We start from the raw sequence: 27332 nt of genomic DNA on the forward strand, positions 1-27332 counted from the left end.
CTGGAAGCCCATATTTGTTGCCTTCACATCAAACACAAGAGAAGAAGGCACATTTATTATTTTAATCCACCCCAGTACTTATTTTCACTTTATTGGGGTACTGTGGTGTTCTTTTACACATCATTTCTGTAGGATTTAATTAAATTTTATGGCTTCAGCCAAGAATCCTGGATGTTTTGTGTCTAACTAGGTTCAAGTAAAGTTCGGGTCAGAGATGAATCAGAAGAAAACACAGAGATGGTTATCAATTTATATGATCTCATCTTGCTAAATCACCGAGCAGGCAGGTAAACAGCTCAGTCATTTGGAAGAGGCAGCAGTGATGAGTTAGAATCCTGACAATAACTAATTGCTTTAACAAAGCAATGTTTAAAAACTACAAATTTGAAAAATGTTGCAATTTCCTTAAGATGTAAATGATTAAAGGATAAAACAAAGTGGCCGCAAGAACGGTGTCTGACCTCATATTTTAATTTCAACTAATCTTCCCTTAAATATTTCAGGAAGCACTTTTTTTTAAAAGCAATCTATATGACATCAGGCTTCATCTACATGGCCAGGGGCGACACAGTGGTTAGCGCTGCTGCTTCACTGCACCAGGGATCCGGGTTCAATTCCCAGCTTGAGTCACTGTCTGTGTGGAGTTTGCACATTCTCCCTGTATTTGTGTGGGTTTTCTCCAGGTGCTCCAGTTTCCTCCCACAGTCCGAAAAGCATGCTGGTTAGATGCATTGACCTGAACAGAGTGTGGCAACTCAGGGAATTTCATAGTAACTTCATTGCAGTGTTAACGTAAGCCTCATTTGTGACTAACAAAAACTTTTGTTAGTTGTGTTCGGTACATTTATTTGAATTCTAATCGACTGTTCAAATGTCAGCACTTCTTAACAAAACATTTCTGGAGGCTTTAGGATGTTGCGAGTTTGCAATTTATTGCAGGATTCCAGCCCAGGATTAGGCAGCTGCTTATTTTGCCAACATCTGGTCGGTCCTCCTATATCTTACTTCCAGCAGATTGCAGAGCACACCTCAGCATAAGGCTAAGGCAGATGGGAATTAAGATCCTTTTGTTTTTTTTCTTAAATCATCTCAAGATTCAGTAAACTTGACTTTCTGTCAGCAAAAATCCCCTCTTACTTGTTCGTTTCAACAGGCAGGAGATATGTTGTAATGACATTCAAAATCCCAGCTGTTATTTAGCCAATATGATCGTAACCTCTTATTGAGTGCTGGGAAGAGAGAGGGTTTAAGCTACTTGTGACAACGTGTCAAAAATGACAAAATCAAGGTACCTACACCCAATATTCAAGAAACAGTGCCGGGGAAATGTTAACGGTGATTTGTATTCATCTCTACAAACTACACTTAGCTCCAATCCCCCATGGTCTCTTTAATGTTTAATTTGTCCTCTGGCTTACACTGACAAAAGAATTTATTTCCTGTGGTAAAAGCAGCGGTAAATATTTGAGCCGCTTTCCAGGGTAGAGGATTTTTAATTCCACGTAAAGTAGCTTCTGGCTGTGGCATCACGGGGGGCAAATTAACACCAAACAATCTGACCGTTAACATTGGTATTGTGTGATCACTTTGGTAACACGAGGGATTCCGTTTTTGTTGTTCTCCTTCTCGTAATTCATCAATGGATACTTCACACAGAGGCAAGACTAAAAAAGGCTCCGTGAAGCAATAAAGTCATACTCCTATTCATCATTTTGTCTATGAGCTCCTTTGGAAAGTAACTTGAGCCACAGTTATATAGACCAAAATAGCTCCCCAGTAGCCGGATGTGTAATTACAATGCCTAGTTTAATATTCTGTTGGACAGACTGGGGTTGATTCCAAAATGGATGATCGGACTGCATAAAATTAGTTGACCTCAATGGAAAGGGACAACGTCCAGCAGAAGGATAGGGGAATACTGATATGGCCCCTGCTCTCGATTACTGACCAGTAACCAGCGCTGAAAGTGCAACGTCAAGTTTGGCCTACGGCCATACTAGTCTGAAAACGCCTGATCCCGTCTGATTATGGAAGCTAAGCAGACTCAGTCCTGGATAGTAGTTGGATGGGACACGTCTGGTAATACCAGGTTTTGGACAGCACAATGGCACAGTGGTTAGCACTACTGCATATAGCGCTAGGGACCCGGATTCAATTCCCGGCTTGGATCACTGATTATGTGGAGTCTGCACGTTCTCCCTGTATCTGTGAGGGTTTCCTCCGGATGCTCCAGTTTCCTCCCATAGTCCGGAAGACGTGCTGGTTATGTGTATTGACCATTCTAAATTCTCCCTCAGTGTACTCAAACAGGCACCGGAGTGTGGTGACTAGGAGATTTTCACAGTAACTTCATTGCAGTGTTAATGTAAGACTACTTGTAACAAATAAACTTTACATTTTAAAGTCAAGAATGTGATGCGCCCATAACATCATAACACTCGGGAACATGGGACAAGTGCTGGAAAATGGGATCACGCTGAGTCCAAGGCAGATTTAATTTTGATTGATTTGTTATTGACACACGTATTGGTATACAACGAAAAGTATTGTTTCTTGTGCGCTATACAGATAAAATATACCATTCACAGGGTACACAGGGGAGAAGGAAAGCAGAGGGCGCAGAATGCAATGGGTGAAGTGAAAGATCAACTTCAAATACAATAGGACCATTTAAGGCGGGGAATTATAGGCCGGTTAGTTTAACGTCTGTGGTAGGTAAAATGTTAGAATCCGTCATTAAGGAGGAAATTGCGAGGCATCTTGAAGGGAATTGCTTGATAGGGCAGACGCAACACGGTTTCATTAAAGGGAAGTCGTGTCTGACAAATTTACTGGAGTTCTATGAGGATGTGTCTAGGGCAGTGGATAGACGAGAGCCGGTGGATGTGGTCTTTCTGGATTTTCAGAAGGCGTTTGACAAGGTACCTCACAAGAGGTTATTGCAGAAGGTCAGGGGACATGGAGTTGGGGGTAGGGTGTTAGCGTGGATAGAGGATTGGTTGTCAAATAGGAGGCAGAGAGTAGGGGTCAATGGGTGCTATTCGGATTGGCGGTTGGTGACTAGTGGGGTGCCCCAGGGGTCGGTGCTGGGGCCTCAGCTATTTACCATTTATATAGATGATCTGGAGGAGGGAACCGAGTGCAGGGTGTCGAAATTTGCTGATGACACCAAGATTGGGGGAAAGGCAAATTGTGCGGAGGGTGTGGAGAGTCTGCAGAAGGATCTAGATAGGCTGGGCGAATGGGCCAGGAAATGGCAAATGGAATTTAATGTTGGCAAGTGCGAGGTGGTCCACTTTGGTAGGAAGAATGGTAGGAAGGACTATTACTTACGTGGCGAAAAACTGCAGCAGGCGACGGTGCAGAGGGACCTCGGGGTCCTTGTGCATGAGTCGCAAAAACCCAGCTTGCAGGTGCAGCAGGTGGTCAGGAAGGCGAATGGGATGCTGGCCTTCATAGCGAAGGGGATTGAATATAAAAGTAGGGAGGTCTTGCTGCAGCTGTATAGGGCATTGGTGAGGCCGCAGCTGGAGTACTGTGTGCAGTTTTGGGCGCCGCACCTGCGCAAGGATATTTTGGCCCTGGAGGGAGTGCAGAGGAGGTTTACTAGGCTGATACCGGAGTTGAGGGGATTGAGCTATGAGGAGAGGCTGAATAAACTAGGCTTGTACTCGTTAGAGTTTAGAAGAATGAGGGGAGATCTCATTGAGACGTATAAGATGATGAATGGGATGGATAGGATAGAGGTGGAGAGACTCTTCCCGCTCAAAAAAGACAGTAGGACTAGGGGTCACAGCCTCAAGATAAAGGGGAGGCGGTTTAGAACGGAGTTGAGGAGGAACTTCTTCACTCAAAGGGTGGTGAATCTCTGGAATTCTCTGCCCGTTGAAGTGGTGGAGGCTGCCTCGCTAAATATTTTTAAGAAGCGGGTTGATGGGTTCTTGATAAGAGAGGGGATTAAGGGTTATGGGGAGAGGGCAGGAAAGTGGAACTGAGCCACGACAGATCAGCCATGATCTTATTGAATGGCGGGGCAGGCTCGAAGGGCTAGATGGCCTACTCCTGCTCCTATTTCTTATGTTCTTATGTTCTTAAATGTCTGCTAACAGCAGAGAAGCAGCTGTTCTTGAGTCGGTTGGTACATATTTTCAGAATTCTATATCTTTTTCATGGTGGAAAAGAATATGTCCGGGGGCGTAGAGCTCTTGATTATGCTGGCTGCTTTTCCGAGACAGCAGGAAGTGTAGACGGAATTGATGGGATGGGAGGCTGGTTTTAGTGATGGGCTAGGCTATATTAACAACCCTTTGTATTTTCTAGTAGTCTTGATCATACCAAGTCATGATACATATGGAAAGGATGCTTTCTATGGTGCATCTGTAAAAATTGGTGAGAGGCGTAGTGGACATGCCAAATTTCCTTAACCTTCTGAGAAAGTAGAAGCGTTGGTGAGCTTTCTTAACTACAGCATCGGCGTGGAGGGACCAGGACAAATTGTTGGTGATCTGAACACCTAAGAACTTGAAGCTCTCAACTTTCGCCACTTCATCAGCATTGATGCTCACAGGGGCATGTACTCCACAACATTTCCTGAAGTCGATGACTAACTCCTTCATTTTACTGACATTGAGGGAGAGACTTTTGTCGTTGCTCTATTTCACTCTTTCCTGTACTCTGTCTCGTCAGTGTTTGTGATCCGATGGTGTCATCAGCAAACTTGAAAATCAAGTTGAAAAGGAATTTGGCCACACAGTCATCAGTGTATAAGGAGTATAGAGAGTGGCTGAGGACACAGCCTTGTGGGGCACCGGTGTTGAGGATGATCATGGAGGAGGTGGTGTTGCTTATCCTTACTGATTGTGGTCTGTGGGTTAGGACGTCTAGGGTCGAGTCACAGAGGGAAGAGCCAAATCCCAGACTACGGAGTTTGGAGAGGAATTTTGTTGAACGAATGATGTTGAAAGCTGAGCTGTGGTCAATAATTTGGAATTTGACACATGAGATAGTGAGCTTCAAGAATCAACCATCAGGTGACAGATGCTGGATGTCCAGTGGGATGGGCAGTAAAATCTGGTGGAAACCCATGAGGGTCTGCATGTCATTGATCAGTCATGGAAGAATCCGTAAGGAGCATGAGCATTGCGTTGACCCTTAACACCGGGTGCACAGCATTCTCTGCTGAGGAAGTGGCAACCCTCATGGAGAGGCAGCTGTAGAAATAGAATGAGGGATTTCAGGGTCACGCTTGGATCTACAATCCAACACACTGTCAGTGTGAGAAATGGATGAGGCACCTAGTATTTTCGTTAAGTATTAGTCCATCAAAGGTGAGCAGGGAGGTGAAGACACACCTCACACTGCGCTGATGATGCTGCAACAATTTAAGGATTGACGAGCTATGGAGCTTGATGCATCCTCCCAAGCAGAGCTTACTCAGGCCCTGCCAGACAGAGAATGACTGTCAAGGTTACCATGGTCACCAGGGCAGCAAAGTCAGCAAGCTGTCTCCCGTGCTACTGCAAGGTTCAGGGGAATACCAAGATGCAATACTCGCAGGCAGTTTTATAGATGCACCATAGAAAGCATTCTTTATGGTTATATCACAACTTGGTATGGCTCCTGCTCTGTCCATGATCACAACAAACTACAAAGGGTCGTGAATGAAGCCTAGTCCATCACTCAAACCAGCCTCCTATCCATTTACACACACTACGCTTCCCACTGCCTCGGAACAGCAGCCAGCATAATTAAGGACCCCACGCACCCCGGACATATTCTCTTCCACCACCTTCTGTCGGGAAAAGGATACAAAAGTCTGAAGACACATCCAAAGACGTGCGGGTTAGGTTGATTGGCCATGATCAATTGACCCAAGTGTCAGGAGATTAGCAGGGTAAATGTGCAGGGTTACGGAAATATGGCCTGGGTGGGACTGTGGTCGGTGCAGACTCCATTGGTCAAATGGCCTCCTTCTGCACTGTAAGGATCCTATGATTCTGTTCTATGATTACATGTACTGACTAACTCAAGAGCAGCTTCTTCCCTGCTGCCATCAGACTAAGTTGATCTTTCTCTACACCCTAGCTATGACTGTAACATTACATTCTGTGCCCTCTCCCTTCCTTCTCTATGCACGGTATGCTTTGTCTGTATAGTGCACAAGACACAATACTTTTCACTGTATGCTAATACATGTGACAATAATAAATCAAATCAAATCAAAACGTTGAAGGCACCTTCAATCCACCTAACCCACGCATCTTTGGATTGTGGGAGGAAACTGCAGCACCCATAGGAAACCCATGCAGACATGGGGACAATGTGCAAACTCCATACAGACAGTGACCCAAGGCCAGAACTGAACCCGGGTCCCTGACACTGAGGCAGCAGTGCTAATCACTGTGTCCTTTAGTTCCTTTGGTTCCCCTTAGCATTTCAGAAGAGATTTCTTAAAATTGGGTTTAATAGAGGTGTTTATGACTTTGAAGTTGTGTTAGGGATGGCAACTTTGTGTGGTCTTTGTCTGTTCCTGTGAATTAACATCAATATTTATTTTGCTTTAATGAGATGAGTTGGTAGCATGGTTTTAATAGGTGCCAGATGCTGCACAGGTTTGTAACTGTATGGAGTTGTATGATGCTGGTATTTTGGGTTGAGTTGTCACATAATGGTTGTTTGCAAAGGAGACACTGCCATTGGTTTGAGGATGTATCGATGTCTTGGATACCTAGATCATAGATACCCTACAGTGCAGAAAGAAGCCACCTGGCCCATCAAGTCTGCACCGACCACAATCCCACCCTACATATTTACCCATTAATCCCTCTAACTTACACATCTCAGGACATTAAGAGTCAATTTTAGCATGGCCAATCAACCTAACCTGCACATCTTTGGACTGTAGGAGGAAACCAGAGCACCCGGAGGAAACCCACACAGACATGAGGAGAATGTGCAAACTCCAGACAGACAGTGACACAGAGTAGCTGAAGGTTCAAAGCATCCCTGGTGTTCCAGCCTCCCTGGAAAGTTCTGCCTTGTTGTCCAGTCCCTTCCTTAGACCCATCACTGGAGTCATCCTCCCTTGATGTTCGATGGATGTTTCTGTGAATGGAAAGCGGTTTCCAGTGGTGTTCCACAGGACTCAGTGTGGGGGCACTTGTTCTTTGTTGCATACATTAATGGTATGGACTTAAATACAGGAGACACGATTGGGAAATTTGCAAATGACACAAAAATTGGTTGTGTAGTTGATGGTGAAGAGGAAAATTGTTGTTTCCAGTGATATTTGATAGTTCTATTCAGTGGGCAGAAAAGTGACAAGCAGAATTCAGGCCAGAGAAGGTAAGGCTTTTGCAAAGGACAAATGAACAAAAACAAAGAAAATTACAGCACAGGAATAGGCCCTTTGACTCTCCAAGTCCGCACCAATCATGTTGCCCGACTGAACTAAACCCCCTACCTTTCTGGGGACCATATCCTTTTATTCTCATCCTATTTATGTATTTGTCAAAGCGCCCCTTAAAAGTCACCATCATATCTGCTTCCACTACCTCCACTAGTAGGAGGGATTATTATTTAAAAGGCGAAAAGCTGCAGCATGCTACGGTGCAGAGGGACCTGGGGGTCCTTGTGCACGAGTTGCAAAAACCCAGGGGCAGGTGCAGGTGCAGGTGCAGCAGGTGATCGAGAAGGTGAATGGGATGTTGGCCTTTATAGCAAGGGGGATAGAATATAAAAGTAGGGAGGTCTTGCTGCAACTGTACAGGGTACTGGTGAGGCCGCAGCTGGAGTATTGTGTGCAGTTTTGGTCGCCGCCTTGGAGGGAGTGCAGAGCAGGTTCACTAGGCTGATACCGGAGATGGGGGGGGGTTGGCCTATGAAGAGACACTAAATAGACTGGGTCTGTACTCATTGGAGTTTAGAAGGATGAGGGGGGATCTTATAGAGATGTATAAGATAATGAAGGGGATGGATAGGGTAGAGGTAGAGAGGTTCTTCCCGCTTAGAAAGGATAGCAGGACTAGAGAACACAGCCTCAAGATAAGGGGGGGACAGTTTAGATCAGAATTGAGGAGGAACTTCTTCACGCAAAGGGTAGTGAATCTCTGGAATTCTCTGCCCGTTGAAATGGTGGAGGCTACCTCGCTAAATATATTTAAGTCACGGGTAGATAGGTTTCTAATAGACAAGGGAATTAAGGGTTATGGGGAGAAAGCGGGAAAGTGGAACTGATCCACTTCAGATCAGCCATCACCTTACTGAATGGCGGGGCAGGCTCGAAGGGCTGGATGGCATACTCCTGCTCCTATTTCTTATGTTCTTATAAAGTGAGGTTGGATAAACTGGGACTTTTTTCCTACAGCATAGAAGGCTGAGAGGTTATCTTATAGAGGTCTATAAAATAATGAGGGGCCTAGATCAGCTAGATAGTCAATATCATTTCCCTATGGTAGGGGAATCTAAAATTAGAGCGCATAGATTTAAGATGAGAGGGGAGAGATACAAAAGGGTCCAGAGGGGCATTTTTTTTCACAGAGGGTGGTGGAGTCTGGAGCAAGCTGTCAGAGATAGTAAAAGAGGTGGGTACAATTTTGTCTTTTAAAAAGCATTTAGATAGTTACATGGGTACGATGGGTATAGAGGGATACAGGCCAAATGTGGACGATTGGGACTAGTTTAGGGGTTTTAAAAAAAAGAGGCGGCATGGGCAAGTTGGGCCAAAGGGCCTGTTTCCATGCTGTAAACCTCTATGAGTCTATGATTCTATTTAAAGAAATGATGAATTTTCCTGACTGTGCTGCTTCTGGGTCAAATATAATTGCATCTCCCTCTAGCATCCTCCTCAGAATGATAACAATGTCCATTTCATGCTGCATTTGACATCACAGAGTTTATATTGCATGCAGTCCTCAGCCTTGGGAACTAAAAATGAGTTACTGCTGCAGTTTTATTCTGCACTGTTTTCTGCTTCCCTATTATACATCGTTGCAGGGAAATATCTTCTCAAATAGGCAACATTTGAACAGAAATTAGATAGTGGATTCTGCTGAACCCCCATTGGCATTTGGAATCTGTTTCACCTAACAGCAAAGTTGCACATTGTGATTATGCTTCAGTTTCTGAGCTAAAAACAAAGACACCAGAGAGACGTTTCCAGGTGCTGTCAGATATTAGGTATCAATAGGGGTGGCACGGTAGCACAGTAGTTAGCACTGCTGCCTCAAAGCTCCAGGAACCTGGGTTCAATTCCAGGCTCGGGTCACTGTCTGTGTGGAGTTTGCACGCTCTCCCCGTGTCTGCATGGGTTTCCTCCAGGTGCTCCGGTTTCCTTCTATAGTCCAAAGATGTGTGGATGAGGCTGATTGGCCATGCTAAATTGCACCTTAGTGTCCTGGAATGTGTAGTATAGAGGGATTGGTGGGGTAAATGTGGGGGGTTGTGGGGATAGGGCCTGGAGTAGGACTGTTGTCAGTGCAGATTCAATGGGCTGAGTGGCCTCCTTCTGCACTGTAAGGATTCTATAACTATCAATAATTAATGTGGGTTCTGCTCTAACATACAAGGTAAATTCAAAATAAATCTGCATTCTCTTTCAATGTAAGATTTCACAACAAGGGTTTGGCTAGAAACAAGAACTCACTCTTCATCTGTACCAGCTGCCTTTAGCAAGGTGATATCATACAAGAGATCAGCAACTGCAGCAAATGACTCACCTAGAGCAAAACTCAGTGTCTTCCTTTTTTTAATATGGATCACAACAGTCACTGTATTTTTGGCTTTTAATAACTTTATGGACATAGAAAGGCACGAGCAGTACTAATACTCAACAATGTTGTTGAACAACACCAACCAACAGATCAACAGTTTGCTTAATGCAACTATGAATCCAACTGTGAGGAGGAGAATAATAATACTTAAAGGATTAGTAGCCCTTCAAACATTAAAATAAGATGACCTCTTAGCTTGCTCTAAAGGATTAGAATATCTGTGTTTACATACATTCCCATGGAATGTTGGAATGTACACTTTATAAATAAATTTGAATCAAGGCAAAGGCACTTTCAAAAGGGGGAAATATACACATTACTTAGACCCACAAGAACTGAACTACACCCAGCTGTACTTGAACAATTTGCCAATCAAGATGAGATCTGGATCACTCCTCCCTCTCCAATTAGATTGATTAGGATAGGTGCTTGATGGCTGGTGCAGACACGATGGGCCAAAGGGCCTCCTTCCGTGCTGCAAGATTCTGTGACCCTTGATACTGATATTGCATTTTAAAGCCTAATATTAAAAAAAATACTGTGGTAGGAGAAATGGTCATTTCACAAGAGAAATAGCATTAAAGGCCAAGGAGCAAATTGTTTTCAGTTTCTTGGCCTTTTGCCACCTGATCAGAGGAGAAATGGTATTGAAATTAACGGAGGTACATCTTAACACCATTACTTTTCAGCCATTATTCATTAACCAGGAACAATAAATCACCGCGGTGTAATCTGGAAATGCAAGTTTTGTTACTCACCTGTGGGTTTGGGTCCAGCTTTTATGTCAAGGCTGCCTTTTAGGCTCGAAAGGGAGGTCAGAATGCCAGGCTTGTCAGGATGTGGTACAGTCTCCATTACAACAACAATCTGAGCAGTGTGGATGGAAAACTTTTGAAAGAAGGACACTGTTTTCCAAATGCTTCCTTGACCCACTGCCCTCTCGGTAAACAATCCAGGTTCATTCCTCGTACCAGATGCTGATGTAAACATCTCCTCTTTACTGTAAACTGTTTCGGGGGAAACCGCAGCTTTGGAGGTGATCTCCGAACCATATCTGGGCAGGATCCTCTTTAAAAAATTTGTTGCTTGATCCAGTTTGACAAGGCTTAAGTTGACTTTCCAGGGACGTGATAACTCCAAATGAACTTCAGCTGTTTTTGGGGGAAAAAAAGAACAGCAACGTTTAAAAAAAAAACCTATGCAGGAAAATACCAGTTACAGGCTGTGACATACATGTCAAATCAAAAGGCCATGGTCTTGTTACTTTACTGAACGTGTCACATACATAACAATGGCATCTAGAAAATACAACTGCACTGTGCAGCTGGGAGGGGGTGAAGAATATAAAACATAGTCAGCGGGACTGGTTAAGCAGTTTTCAGAAGCTCGTTTATACGATTTGTTTTTGGTTACCGGGGAAAAACTACAATGACACATACTGAATTTCTAAACATAGAACTATCCTTAATTATGGTTTTAATAGTTAGAAATGTTTTTCAACCTAAACATAGCTTGTTGTCTCGAACTGTGAAAGGATCATTACTTCTAATCACTCAACTGTACAGAACAGCCTTAAACACGAGTCTTCAGGGCAGCAAGTGGTTAAAACTGCTGACTCACAGTGCCAGGCACTCCAGTTCAATTCTGGCCTTGAGTGACTGCCTGTATGGAGTCTGCACGTTCTCTCCGTGTCTGCATGGGTTTCCTCTAGGTGCTCCCATACTCCAAAGATGTGCAAGTTAGGTGGATTGGCCATGTTAAATTGCCCCTCAGGCTCTAATTTTACCGGCACGTAAGGCTCGCAGAACAGCATTCTCTGTTGGCCTGGGGTAGAGTTGCCGATAAAATTCTGGCCTTAGTGCCAGGGGGACAAGCAAGGTAAATATGAAGCATAGAAGTTCTTCAGTGCAGAAGGAGGCCACTTTACCCATCGAGACTCCACAGACCACAATCCCACCCTGGCCCTATCCCCATAACCCACTTATCCATCCTGCTAGTCCCCCAACACTGAGGGGCAATTTACATTGGCTAATCAACATAACCCGCACATCTTCGGACCCAGGGAGAAAACCGGAGCACCTGGAGGAAACCCACGCAGACATGGGGGGAATGTGCAAACTCCACACTGATAGTCACCCGGGTCCCTGGCACTGTGCCACCATGCTGCCCATGGGATTACAGGGATAAGACCTGGGTAGGGATTATTATGGTGCAGGCTTGATGGGTCGAATGGCCTCTCTTTGCACTATAGGGATTCTATGATTCATTTAAATCCGAGTTATATTCAATGCAGCCAGCAGATGGTCAAGAGTAGAGAGAACCTTTGTATTCCTCAAAAGCGAGCTGCTCTGTTTACCTTCTTTGAAGTAAAACATTCAACCAAAATTTACTCAAGAGCACATCTTGTATGTATTAGTCAATTTGTCAAATCCACAGGCTCCTTACCAACACTGAGAGAAATACAAATCAACTAATTTTTGAACAATACATTAAACGCCACATAATAAATATCAAGTTACGATGATATGGTGTGGTATGTGAAGTGACGGGCACTTGGGGTTACAAGAGGTGCATGTAGTCCTTGCGTGGGGCTGGGCCTACTTGTGCCATAAGCTAAATTATGAATCCCATGTATGTCTGCACTGCTTCCTTCAAACATATGTTATTCTGTAGCAGGCTGGGTTCTGCTTTTATTTTGCATTTGCCTTTTATTAAAACTAAAAAATGGTCTGCTGTTGCGAGGAAGCAACTAACAGACGACTGGACTGGACAGTTCTGTTAAAGGCTAAATATGCCAGGTATAGCTGGATGTTGTTAAAGTGAAATATTACATTGGGCTCAAAATGCTGGGGATGCTAAAATATAAAGAAATAACTTCACCTCCTATTGTTTGATTTCTTTTTAAATGGGGTATTGCTAGTGACAAATATGTGCCATTAATAAGCTCAAAAATTTAGAAAAGCAAGTTCCTTGTATTTAAATCCCATCTTGCAGCTTCAATTTTAAACTAATAGCTTATTTTTATTGATTTGATTTATTATTGTCAGACATATTAACATACAATGAAAAGTATTGCTTCTTGCATGCCACATAGATAAAGCATATCGTTCACAGAGAAGGAAAGGAGAGAGTGCAGAATGTAGTGTTACAGTCACAGCTAGGGTGCAGAGAAAGATCAACTTAAGTGTGAGGTATATTGAAAAGAAAGGTTACTATTACACATCTTAAAAGATTATTATTAGGCTCATTTTTTTGGCAAATTGTAACTGCATCTACAAAGTACAGTGAAACATGAATGCAGACCTGGGGCAAAGATTTTGATTTTGCAATAAAAGGAAGGAAAAGTGCTTTTCACACCTTCACAATCTCCTAACTTTCTTAACAGCCTACTGTGTATTTATGATGTATAACTACTGCTTCAAAGCTGGGGCTCACAGCAGCCAAGTTGCACACACCCAGGCTCCACGAGCAGCAGTGAGCTGAAATACTAGATAAGCTGTTTCAGTAGTGTTAGCTGAGGGATAAATATTTCCTTTGACACTAGATGAATAACCCAGCTCCGCTTCAAGTTGGACCTTGGAACTTTTACACCCACCTGACAGGGCGAACGGAGTTATGAATAAACATCTTAAACAGAACGGACCTATCCCTCTGCCTTGGTTTGTCGCAAGTATCTGGAGCGGGGCTTGAACCTACGAGCTTCAGAATTAAAGGCTGCGATTTAGTGGCCCCTTGATCGCGGGAACAAATCTCTTAATGGCTTCTAAATCTTGCCAGCAGCCAAAACCTCAGCTTGAGATCTTCCTCAACCACTCCCCAACACCAGCTGTGTTGTGATTAGAAAGGGCGTAAGCCTGATTTCCATAAATTTCAATATATTAACATCTACTTACCGACCTTGATGCTGTAACACTTTAATTCTCCTTACCCACACCTTGTCCTCCCACCCAGCTGGCATGACATCACGAACCACGACAAAAATGAAAACCAGTTGTGATGACCACACCAGGGGCGCAGTGGAAAGTACAGCCCCCTGGTGATGAGGGGCATGGCCGTCAGTGCCATGTTTCTACCCCCGGCACCCTGGTGTTGTGCCTGGGGGGAGGAAGGAAGGGGAAGGGGGAGGCCCCATGCCTATGGGGGGGAGGAGTGGGGCCCTGATAGTGGCGTTGTGGTGCCCTGGTGCTGGTATTGTGGTGGGGGGGGAGGGGGGGGGGGATACATTTATTTAAGTTGCCGATCAGGGTGCCCTTTTTGGGATTCCTGGCCTTACCGGCATCTTTAGGCCTTGCTCCTCCAGCTGTCAGTGTGATTTTCACGGCCCCTTTCAAAATGCACAGAGTTGTTGTTGAACACAGTGAGGAAAGACAGCTATGAAGCTCATTTCACCGATTCTCTCGCCTGAGCCAACACTCTTGTGCATTTTTGGGGAGAATCAGTGCAGAGTCCAAGAGAATGCTGCAACCGATTACACAAAGTTTGATAAAGAAATGCACATTTTTCTGGCCAGGATTCTCCAGCTGGCCATAACCCGCAGCAGGTGCTCCCCGTGGCAGAGGCAGTGAGCCATTGGTCACTGGCTGGATCTTCCAGTCCCTCCAAAGTCAATGGCCATTTGCAGGGCTCGCCAACCCCACCGCCGGTGAACTGGTGTTGTCTTCGGCGGGATCAGAGGATCCCGACAGCAGGAAGGGCCGGAAAATCCCATCATAATCTACACAGCACTTTTTTTTTACTTGAAGCAAATGACCCTAAGTTACATACATAGAAGAATAGAAATGAAAAGCAGGAGTGGGCCATTTGGCTCTTCGAGCCTGCTCCATCATTCATTTTGATGATGGCTGATCACTGAATTCAATATCCTGATCCTCCCTTCCCCCCATATCCCTTGATCCCTTTAGCCCCAACAACTATATCTAATTTCTTCTTGAAATTATGCAACATTTTGCCTCAACTATATTCTGTGGTAATCAAACCACACATTCACCACTCTCTGGATAAAGAAGTTTCTCTTCACCTCAGTTCTAAAAGGTTTACCTCTTATCCTCAAACTATGACCCCTAGTTCTGGACTCCCCAACCATCAGGACAATTCTTTCTGAATCTGTACTGTTAGAATTTTATAAGTTTCTATGAGATCCCCTCTCACTCTTCTAAACTCCTGTGACTATAATCCTAACTTAGTCTCTCCTCATATGACAGACCTGCCATCCCAGGAATCAGCTTGGTAAATGTTCACTGTACTCCTCTATAGCAAGTGTACATTCTTCCTCAGATAAGGACACCAAAACTGCACACAATACTCCAGGTGTGGCCTCACCAATGCCCTGTATAATTGCAGTAAAACATCCCTATCCCTATACTCAAATCCTCTTGCTTTGAAAGCCAACATGCCATTTGCCTTCTTTACTGCCTGCTGTACCTGCATGCTTACTTTTAGCGACTGATGAACAAGGACTCCAAGGTCTCGTTGAGTATCCACCTCCCTCAATTAACACCCATTTACAAGTAAGGTTTACTGCCCAGGAATAAGCCGTGGTGTTAAAACGATTGTTTCTCAAAGAAAATTTTACAGAAGGGTAATTCAACTAAAAAGGTTTCTGACAGTGAGACCTTCAATATTTGTAACTGATGTTAAACTGGTGGACAGAAAGTCTTTTGCATTTACAGATGCAATAAATTACATTGCTTTGAAGAATTCATTTAATTCCCGATGAAGTTGCTTCTTTTCCTTTTTAAGTATATGGTTTGAATGTATGCCCAGATTGAAAAGAGCCACTAAAGTAGTGCTTTCAGGGGCGCTTTGCAAGCCCCATAACTGGGCCACAGCCAATGGAGCACAAGTGTGTGAACCTGGGCCAATCAGGAGTGAGGATGAGCAGTCCCAAGGCTGGAGGGATTCAGCTGGAGTCAGGGCATTGGTAGGAGCAGACCTGTCCTGGTTGTGCTGTTGATTCTTTCCTGTATATAGTCCTTCTTATGGGATGGATGTCAGAGGTAGGTTCTTTACTCAGAGGGTAGTAAGGGTGTGGAATGCCCTGCCTGCAGCAGTTGTGGACTCACCAACTTTAAGGGTGTTCAAATGGTCAGTGGATAGCAAATGGATAACACTGGAATAGTTTAGGTTAGAGGGTCATTAGATTGGTTCCACTGGTCGGCGCAACATCGAGGGCTGAAGGGCCTGTACTGCGCTGTAATGTTCTATGTTCATAGATCATAGAACCCTACAGTGCAGGAAGAGGCCTTTAGGCCCATCGAGTCTGCACCGAACACAATCCCATCCAGGCCCTATCATACCCACTAATCCCTCTAAACTATGCATCCCTGGACACTAAGGGGCAATTTCTTAGCATGGCCAATCAACCTAACCTGCACACCTTTGGACTGTGGGAGGAAACCGGAGCACCCAGAGAACACCCACGCAGACATGAGGAGAATGTGCAAACTCCACACAGACAGTGACCCGAGCCAGGAATCGAACCCAGGACCCTGGAGCTGTGAAGCAGCAATGCTAACCACTGTGCTACCGTGCCGCCCATTTATTTATTGATAGAACATGTTATACGTTCTGTCAATAAATCCTTAGTTAACTGTTTGCCATATCGAGTCACCTCAAGTTGTTACAGCCGCCCTTCATGTTCTTAGTTGAAAACTTAAAGGAATCCTTCAAAAAAGTAACAATAGTTCAGACTTCAATGAGATCAAGTTCACCTTTGGACACTGAAAGCTCCATCTGACATGACATCAAAGCTCCTGGGAGAAGAGAAGCTCTCCAGTATCTGTATTGATAAAATGGCAGCGTGGTGGCGCAGTGGTTAGCACTGCTGCCTCACAGCACCAGGAACCCAGGTTCAATTCTTGGATTGGGTCACTGTCAGTGTGGAGTCTGCACATTCTCCCTGTGTCTGCATGGGTTTCCTTCGGGTGCTCCGTTTTCCTCCCACAGTCCAAAGATGTGCAGGTTAGGTGAATTAGCCATGATAACTTCTCCCTCAGTGTACCTGAACAGGCGCCAGAATGTGGCAACTAGGGGATTTTCACAGCAACTTCATTGCAGTGTTAATGTAAGCCTACTTGTGACTAATAAGTAAACTTTAAAAAGTATTCCCAGCTTGTCACTAAAGAAGGTCTTCCAACTATGAACTTGCCTTGGTGACTCAGAGGTTGCAGACACAGCATTGGACCTCTGAACTGCTGGGGAAGAAGGAATCCAGGGATAGAAATGACTTTTTCATTGGTTTCCCACCAGACTCAAGGGGCGGTACCTTGCTGTTCATGGTGCCCAACCTGAATAAAGGTGCAAACGGGCAGGATATTGATCGGGCTCTGATCCAATGTAAAGCTATCAGCACCCACCAAAACTAGCCTTGACTTGGCTGAGGAAACGCTTCCCAAATTTACTGTTACAAGCCAAGAAACAGCCGAATATCTCCTTATATGGTTCAGTGTTACATTTTGTTTGCTAACTCCAGTGAAGCACCTTGGGACGCTTTAACTATATTAACTGCGCCAGATGAATGCAAGCTGCTGTTGATGTCATCTCAAATATATTTTGTTTGAAGGTTTTATCTTATATTCCCGAGCAGAAACACGGATTCTGGCACTGAGTTACTCATCAGCCACTCTCCCTGGAAGCCAAGAAATCCATTGATAAAAGTATGATATTATTACATTTAGAAACGATCTTGTTAATTGAAATTAAAGTCTTGCAAAACTCCACGTCAAATCTCTTTAAATCAGAAACGGCAATTTCAACAGCGTCGCCATGGTCAGAAGCTTCGGAAAACCAGGATCGGTTGGGCAAATTCCTAAACTTATCTGATGTCGTATCTGCGATGCGCATCTGAACTGAATGACCTGTAAAGGTTCTGCATGCATCTGATCTAGTGCTCCTTCGCTCTGGTGTTTTATTTTGCAAACAGTCCAGGTTGCCCTGCATCAAATTATGGAGGGCGAGCGCGTCAGTATGAGGCCTGGATTAGTTCACCTATTCATGGGGGATTTGCCTCAGTTGGGATTGGATTTATTGCAGTTTCACACATGGAATGATGCTCGTGTCAGCTGAGGCCAGTGACACTTCATATGATTCAAATTAACCTGTTACAGGCACTCTGCTGGGCCGACCACTGTGCAAAAATGACGACTTTTTTAAAAAAAAACCCCAAAAAAAACGCCTTGATAGAAACCAGGAACGTCAGGTCATAATGGTTCCAATTTGTTCCAACTAATCTATCACCTGTCGGAATTATTGCTCTAGTGGGTTTCTGGTCACATTATTCCGCAGGTTTTCGGGAAACCACTGACCTTGTTAATGGATGGAATTATATCCTTTGCTAAATTCAGGAATCTCTTGAAGAAATACTTATTTGGTATCCTGAACCAGTGTGGGGAGGGAGAAAGGGAGACCAATCAATCACTGGCAAGTTTATATGGCAGAAGGGGGGAAAAAGGCAGCAGAACTGTTATTTGAATTATGTTATGTGTAACATTTTGGATGTAGCAAATATTATTTTTTGCCAGAATGGTAATACAATGCTACATTTTTTTTTGAAGTGTACAGGATGCCAACATCATTTTTTTACTGCTATTTTCTGAAGGCCCATATAAAGCTATGTCTCTCCAGCTAGTCATAAACTAAAGTAAACCATGGAGGACCTTAAACTGCAAGCATTTGAAGCCAAGCTGAATGATGGACGGGCACACATCACCGATTTATAACCTGCGCAGATATGCCAGCAATTGGCCTTTCTCACACAGAATGCACCGTTACGTTCTTATTGTCCGGGTCTGGCCGCTGCCAGCACCATTTCCTGCAGAAACTGTAACGTGTACTCACTAACGGCAGTATCCTGTTACTTCAATCTGGAAAAGATATATGCTTGCTGCTTTTGCCAAATGTATGGAAAAGTTGCCCCTTCATGTGGTATCGAGTGCATTGCCATATCCTGCCATTACCCATTCATTAGTGGTTTCAATGTCGAGCTACTTACTATCATTGACTTCAGCTTTTTATAATGTAAAATGACTGCTGTGCTTCCTGTGTGCTTAAATTATGAGATTAAGTTTCTGCTAACTTGCATCTGTTTATCTCCTTCTCCTGCCAATTGACAAATTGTTTACAACATATAGTTTACTTGAGTAAATTTTAAATCTTTGCTCAATCCTTTGAGGATTACTGCTCCAACTGGCACGTAAAAGACAGCACAAGAGGAATAGACGCAGTTCCACCCGAGAATCATTTCAGTTGTGCTCTCTTTTATGGCCCACAAGATGCAAGGTTTTTGGAGAAAAAAAATTAAAAGCTCCACTTTTGGGAAGGTACTTTAGCGGACAACAGCTCCCGGAGTTTGCTGCGATAATCGCCTTCAGGTTTGTATTCTTCCCAGTCAGGCCAGCAGCCCCTCTGTAAAATTCTTGTGCCTTTACCTGGCCCATTGAGGAAATCTTTGATTTGCAAAGAGATGAGCGGAGGGGGGATGCCAACTTTGAGATCAGAGTCCCCCGCAACAGTCTGCAACCAAAAGACGCTGTAGTCGAGAGCTTCTGGAAGAGTCTTCCCAGAATCTACAAAAACAAAATGAAATCACATATTACATCACTCTTCTCACTTTTTTTTTGAAAGACAGAAACGTGTTGCCAAATTAAGTGCCAAATTTGACAAGCTGTTCCAAACCCGCCAGATATAAGCCAGAGAAAATAAATTTCCCTGTTAAAAGCTTAATCTGCTGATGATTTGTGTTCAATGCAAGGGTATGATTCTCATATCGAGCACTAACACAACAATGAATATGTACAATATGGATCAGCTCAATTTTCCCCTGGCCAGGTATTTTGTATGTTTTAGAATAAATGCAACTCTCTAATTTGATCCAATGTACTTTCACTACTCACAAAGCGACAATAAGCAAAGCAATACCTTCAAGTAGAGAACAATAATGGGGCAGCACAGTGGTTAGCGCCAGGGACCCGGGTTCGATTCCCGGCTTGGGACACTGTCTGTGAGGAGTTTGTACATTTTCCCTGCATCTGCGTGAGTTTGCTCCGGGTGCTCTGGTTTCCTCCCACAGTCTGAAAGATGGGCTGGTTAGATGCAATGACCCGAACAGGTGCCAGAATTTGGAGTCTGGGGGATTTTCACAGCAACTTTGTTGCAGTGTTAATACAAGCCTTGTGACACTAATGAATAAACTTTAATATGCTGGCATCTACTGCCAGCTTGAACACTGTACAGGTCTGCCAAGGATTCTTCAATACCTAACTCAGATGAACAATAAGCAGGAGTACAAGTTGCCAAAAAGGCAAAATGCTTGCCCCATAACCAAAGGAATTGACACCAGACTACATATAACAGTACCTTCATATGTCTATTGTTGTTTGAACATTTTCTCAATTGTTTTATTTATTAGTGTCACAAGTAGGCTTGCATTAACGCTGCAACGAAATTACTATGAAAATCTCCTAGTCGACACACTCCGGCGCCTGTTCGGGTACACTTAAGGAGAATTTAGCACGATCAGTGCACCTTACCAGTACGTGTTTCGGACTGTGGGAGGCAACCGGAGAAAACCCATGCAGACACAAGGAGAACGTGCAAACTCCACACAGGCAGTGACTCAAGTTGGGAATTGAACCTGGGTCCCTGGTGCTGTGAGGCAGCATAATTGACAAAATCAAGAAGTCACTTCATTTTTAATTTTTATTATCCTTCATAAGTAGCACCAGCTAATCATTCTTCATTTCCCACGAGGGAAGATGGTAGCATTGTGGTCATGTCCCTGGACTAGTCAGCTCAAAGCCCAACTTAATGGACTCAAGACAGGGGTTCAAATCCCACCGTGGCAGCTGGTGGAATTTAAATTCAATTAATTAATGGAATTCAAAGCTTGTCTCACTAATAGTGTCCATCAAACTATCACCAATTGTCGTAAAAATCCATCATGCTCACTAATGTCCTTTAGGGAGGGAAATCTGCTGTCCTTACCTAGTCTGGTTTACACGTGACGCCAGACTCACAGCAATGTGGCTGACTCTCAACAGTGCTCTGAAATAGTCGAGTAAATCACTGAGGGCTGTTAGGCATGGGCAACAAAATCCTGGCCCTGTCAGCGTCGCCATCCCATATAAAAAAATCTTTGGAATAAATAATCCCATACATGCATTAAGCAGCTAAACTGTGGATATTCACCTTGCATCAATTTATAATCTGAAATTTCTCTCACCCATAGCAAAATATAATCTGTTCCCATTTTCCATTCTTTCCTTCCTGAAGTTTCCTGATTGCTAAGATTTCTGTTATGTTACTCATAAAATATTTGCCATGTTAAAACTTAGCAGCATAAATCATTTTTACAGGTGCACCATAGAAAGCATTCTTCCTGGTTGTATCACAGCTTGGTATGGCTCCTGCTCTGCCCAAGACTGCAAGAAACTACAAAAGGTCGTGAATATAGCCCAATCCATCATGCAAACCAGCCTCCCATCTGTCTACACTTCCCGCTGCCTCAGAAAAGCAGCAACATAATTAAGGATCCCACGCACCCTGGACATTCTCTCTTCCACCTTCTTCCATCGATTAAAAAGAAACAAAAGTCTGAGGTCACATACCAACTGACTCAAAAACAGCTTCTTCCCTGCTGCTGTCAGACTTTTGAATGGACCTACCTTCCGTTAAGTTGATCTTTCTCTACACCCTAACAATGACTGTAACACTACATTCTGCACTTTCTTGTTTCCTTCTCGATGAATGGTATGCTCTGTCTGTATAGCGTGCAAAAAACAATACTTTTTACTGTATGCTGATACATGTGACAATAATAAATCAAATTGAATCAAAGAATAGAATCCCTACAGTGCAGAAAGAGGCCATTTGGCCCATCGAGTTTGCACCAACCCTCCAAAAGAGCCACCAAGGCCCTCCCCTCTATTCCTGTAACCCCACACATTTATCATGGCTAATACACATAACCTACACATCTTTAAACAATAAGGGGCAATTTAGCATGGCCAATCCACCTAACCTACACATCTTCGGATTGTGGGAAGAAACCAAAGCACTGGGAGAAAACCCATGCTGACATGGGGAGAATGTGCAAACTTCACAAATTCCACATAGTCACCCAAGGCCAGAATCAAAGTTGGGTTCCTGGCATTGTGGGCAGCAGGGCTAACCACTGCGCCACCCTAATTATATCCATTGTGCACATACATTTGTATTTAATTCAAAGCAAGCTGCTGTCCTACCATACAGATCAGTGTTGTTAAGCATTAATTTTTCATCAAAAATTTTGTCAAAAGATGCACTTCATTCATGTAAACTTTCACCATAGGAAAAATATAAAAGGGAAGGGGAGGATAGAAGGAAGGGCCTTGATAGCTCTTTCGGAGGGTTGGTGCAGATCAGATGGGCCGAATGACCTCTTTCTGCACTGTAGGGATTTTATTCTATGATGTGATTTGATTTATTATTGTCACATGTTTCAGCATTCCCCTCCTCATCTTCCTCCACCACTTTCTTCTTGTCCTCTTTGGCAGCTGAGGTAGACAGTTCTACTTGCACAGCACACCAGTACAAGCACAGTGACCTCCTTCAGTGCTTTAAATTCTATACAGCGGTGGTTTTCAAATTTCCTTGTGGGTTATGTTCAGTAAGTGTTGGCAAACCTCGACGGGCTCCCACATATCTTATCACTGAACAAATGCAGGTTGGGACACTGAGAAAAGTTCACAATGCTTGCACTGGCTTTGACTGTACCTAATCCAAGTGCTCCTGCAAAGAGATTTTTATGGGCAGGTGCTTTGACAAGTAGGATTCTCACTTGCATAAAGGAAAGGCTTTCTCGAAGTGCCAGGCGGCCTGCATGGATTACAAATGGTTCATGTTTGAGTCTCAGATCAGCCTCTGCATTTGTCACAAAGACTGTCAACTTGCACTCTTGTGGCATCAATGAATGATAGATGCACCATCTTTTTAAAAGCTTATTTATCAGTGTCACAAGTAGGCTTACATTAACACTGCAATGAAGTTACTGTGAAAATCCCCTAGTGGCCACACTCCAGCCAATTCACCTAACCAACACATCTTTGGGCTGTGGGAGGAAACCGAAGCATCCAGAGGAAACCCTCACAGACACGGGGAAAATGTGCAAACTTCACACAAACAGTGATCGCCAGATCTCTGCGGGCAGCTTTCTTCATTGTCAGTGGAGAGTTCCATCATTTTGGCACTGGGGTGACACAGTGGTTAGCACTGCCACCTCACAGCACCAAGGACCCAGGTTTGATTACCAGCTTGGGTCAATGTCCGTGCGGAGTTTGCACGTTTGTGTGGGTTTCCTCCAAGTGCTCCGGTTTCCTCCCATAGTCTGAAAATGTGCGAGTTAAGTAATTGGTCATGCTAAATTGCCCCTTAGTGACAGGGGGACTAGCTAGGGTAAATACAGGGGGTTCCGGGGATATGGCTTGGGTGGGTGCAAACTTGATGGGCCAAACGGCCTCCTTCTGCACTGCAGGGATTCTACGGTTCGATAATATCATTCAGTTCCATCCAGTTCTATTTGTTACAAAGATGGGGTGGGGAGGCCAGTGATTTTAACCCTATCCTTGCTAGGCTGGTGTGGCGGAGGAGGGGAATGGTGGTTAAAAGAAGAAAAGAATTTGGAAACCTGACCCTGCCTGCTCTACACCATGGCCACTTCCAACTTTAACAAAAGTAGATTGGCAGGGTGGGGCTACAAATCTACTGCTTGGAATTGAGATGAAATATTGTAATGCAGTTGCGTGCCTCACATTTTAACTCCGTTGTAAATTTAATGCTTAGGAGTCGTAATGCAGGATGGAAAGGCAAATTCTGGGACAATCTCGGAAAATCCCTGATTCGAGAGACAATTGGATTAGTATCTGAAAAATAGGAACGTGCAGGGCTAGAGGGAGAAGGCAGGGAAATGTTGCTGCGTGCATTGAACATTTGGAGAAGCAATGCAGACATGATGAGCTGAATGGCCTCCTTCTACATTGAAACAATTTGGTGAAACCTGGTTGCCAAGGGGCGGCACATTGGGACAGTAGTTAGCACTGCTGCCTCACCAGGAACACGGGTTCAATTCTGGCCTCAGGTCACTGCTTGTGTGGACATTCTCCCCGTATCTGTGTAGGTTTCCTTTGGAAGCTCCGATTTCCTCCCACAGTCTGAAGACGTGCTGGTTAGATGCATTGGCTGTGCTAAATTCTCCTTCAGTGTACCCAAACATGCGCCTGAGTGTGGCAACTAGAGGATTTTCACAGTAATTTCATTGCAGTGTTAATGTAAGCCTTACTTGTGACACTAATAAATAAACTTTAAACTACAAGTTAATTGGCCCTGCTAGATTGACCCTTGTGTCAGAGTTTTAGCGGAATAGGGTCTGGGTGAGATTGTGGTCGGTGCAGACTCGATAGGCTGAATGGCCTCCTTCTACACTGTAGGGATTCTATGAGACATAAATGAATGAATGGGACATCAGTGCCTTGGAATAAGAGTCCTCCAGAGGGAACCTGCAATCAACCCTGCACGGTTTTCTTTGTCGTGTTTCCCGCAGGGCGAGCCCCTCTCGTGCCTCTGGGTTAAATACAGTGGTGGCAGAATGTGGAAGGTGAATGAGAAAGAGAGAACAATCAAAAATCAAAATTAACATTCACGATGAAGAGAGCAATGAGCAAAATATGAATTCTGAAACATGGAAATGTTCTTACCCATGCATTTGTAGTCTGGGGGGACAGCTTTCAACGTGGCATCAAAGAATGACAGATCCACCAGCTGCTTGCGGTGATGGCAGCTCAATAATAAAGAAGGCTGGAGTATCACCAAGTACAGGAAGGGCTCGAGCTGAAGATCATTTGTTCCTCGGCGGCCTGGCTGTCGGACTATGGTGATACCAAGAGCTTGCCGGGCTGATGACCTGCTTGGTGTGTGAAGGCTCTCCAGTGACAAGTGACTGGTAAACTTCCCTGTGGGCAATGGAGCGTTACTATTCAGAAGATCCTCAGCTGTCAGTACCGCAATGCCTGGCTGGCTTGATTTATTCTCTGGCACGCTTGTGATCTCTGTACTTTTCAGGTTTAATGTACTCTTGCCAAGTTTGTCGCTGGATTTCTGCTGCTGGCCTTCTGGTTGGGTTTTTGACTTGGAACTAACCACAGCTGAGTAGCTCATTAGTGAGATGCGGCTGGCCGTAATAAATATATCGAAGGGGATAAAATTCAAATTCTTCACAATGGAAGACTGACGGGAGGGTCTCGCGAGGCGATGATGGCTAGTTCCACTCTGCTGTTCAATCTGAACAATCCGAATTCGTGCACTGTCACTCCCAATGCCACTGTCCTGGGCTCCACTGTGCCGTGAGCAAGTGTCCAATGGAGTTCCTTCTGGAAAGGTGGTCCTATTCTGTTCTTTCTGACAGGTCTGTAATAGGAGATAGGAGAGTCACATTTATTAGTGGAGTATCTTGCAAATAAGTGAAGATACAAATGACAAAGACAGTGGTGCACCAAGCTTACACATAGTATTATTTTCAATAGCACTTGCCCAGATTGTGTTGCCAAAATAACAATGAGGCTAATGGCACTTGCTGTTATTTATGGGCAATTGGGACAGCAACTTCAAACAAGTGGCAGGTGTCCCTCAACTCAGATAGCCAGAGCTGAAAGAACTAAAGTGCATGGGCAGGTTGGATCAAATAGGCTTTAATTCCCTTGCATCTAGAATGTTATACAGTGATCTGATTGAAGTGTGTAAAGTGATTAAAGGCTAATCACAGGGTGCACACAGGGCAACCATTTCTTGAGTTGGTTGAGAACAAGGGAGCATAACTTTAAAAATCAGAGGCGACCAAAGCAAAGGGATGATGTTTGGAAGCATATCTTCAAGCAAAGAGTCGTGGAAATCTGGAACTCTCTTCCTCAAAGATGTTAACGTTGAGGGTAAACTGAAAACATTGGGCAGAATCTTGAGGAAACAATTACCAGGGAAGCAGAGGTTGCTATTAGAATGATACCCACCCGAGGTCAAATATGATTGCTGGATCCCAGGTCAAAGGTAAGTGCTGGTGAGAGATGGTTAGAACAAAGAACAGTACCGCACAGGAACAGGCCCTTCAGCCTCCCAGTTACCTGATGGAGCATCAGTGAGAGAACACCTTCGCTTCTTTTTAGGAAGGTCCCTGGCACCTTGGTCCACCCAGCACTTGATAGGCCAGTGGGATCAACAAACCCGGGGTCAGAGGTCCCACCAATCAGAGGCCAGCAGCTCTACTGAGTGACAGCACCACCAGGGAAGCTGCTAGAATGACACTCACCCAAGGTCTAATATTATTGCTCGACCCTAGCTCAAAGGTAAGTGATGGTGAGAAATGATTAACCTGCAAAGGTAAGAGCATGGTTCTCAGTGCCCACTTCCTGATGCTGAGTCTCTTGATAAGGCACTCAGTGCCTTGGAACAAGAATCTCACACAGGGAACCCTCAAGCAACTCTGCACGGGTTTGTTTGTCATGTTTCCCAGATGGCGAGCCCTTCTCGTGCCTCTGGGTTAAAACCAGTGGTGGCAGAGCAAGGCCTTTATGTGAATATTAATTGCACATTTAAGGGCCTCCGTTGCTGGTGGGATGTGAAGGCTGTCCACTGGCCTTCCAATCATAGAGTTAATCAGGGTGGAGGCGGGAATGTGGTGGGTTCAACTGCACCTTGCCACCAAACTCGCCACGTGGAGGGCACAAAATTCCATCTGTGAAACTAAGATTGCTAGATCCTTCTTGGACAAGAGTATTACAGTTTACGCAATCAGATCGGGTAGGTGGAGTTGAGGTCCAGTGCACTGAAAGTTGGAGCAGGCTCGAGGGACTGAATGGTCTTGTACTGTTACTAAATCTCTGTTGGATGCTTGCACAATTGCAGTTCTGATGAGAACTGCTCAGTTGTGATAGCCCTCATTTTTGTGTTGGTATTCTTGCATTTGGCTGGTGAGTGCAAGATGAAAAGTTTCAGCAACAAGTTTCTCAGAATCACTGACAGCAGCTTCTGGATTTCCATGATTAGCTTTGCATTAGCGGTCTCCAGCAGTTACTATCTGTTTCAGAAGAGTAACAATGGCAAATGCTGACAATTTTAAAATGTATTTATTAGTCACAAGTAGGCTTACATTAACACTGTGATGAAGTTGCTTTGAAAATCCCCTAGTCGCCACACTCTGGCACCTGTTCAGGCACACTGAGGGAGAATTTAGCATGCCCAATGCAACTAACCAGCATGTCTATCGGACTGTGGGAATGGGCCGAAGTATCTCGTTCTGCTCCTATATCTTATCTCCTTACAGCAAAAATAAGATTGCATCTTTTATTATCCTGGACACTTGTGCTCCTTGCAGATGTCTGGGGTATCTTGTGCTTGACAGTGCATGGTTCCAATTTGGTTCTGGACTTTTTGTGTATTCAAGATTTGGATCAATACATTTTAAAAAAAATTATTAGTGTCACAAGTCGGCTTACATTAACATGGTAATGAAGTTACTGTGAAAATCCCCTGGTCACATCATTC

General features: G+C 44.2%; 1 protein-coding gene across 9 annotated transcripts in view; it reads right to left on the minus strand.

Annotated features, from left to right (window-relative positions):
• vps13b (vacuolar protein sorting 13 homolog B) overlaps positions 1–27332 on the minus strand; it is a 942410-nt gene that overhangs the window by 151568 nt on the left and 763510 nt on the right. For all 9 annotated transcript variants that reach the window (XM_080194714.1, XM_080194711.1, XM_080194717.1 and 6 more), the window contains exons 34-36: positions 24497–25205; positions 19196–19333; positions 10529–10921 (exon numbers count right to left, since the gene is read on the minus strand). In XM_080194714.1, coding sequence (XP_080050840.1) covers positions 10529–10921; positions 19196–19333; positions 24497–25205 — 1240 coding nt within the window. The remainder of the gene's footprint in view (positions 1–10528; positions 10922–19195; positions 19334–24496; positions 25206–27332) is intronic.

Source organism: Carcharhinus amblyrhynchos, chromosome 8, assembly GCF_965287045.1.
Source record: "Carcharhinus amblyrhynchos chromosome 8, sCarAmb.v2.hapA, whole genome shotgun sequence".
NCBI classification, from domain to species: domain Eukaryota; kingdom Metazoa; phylum Chordata; class Chondrichthyes; order Carcharhiniformes; family Carcharhinidae; genus Carcharhinus; species Carcharhinus amblyrhynchos.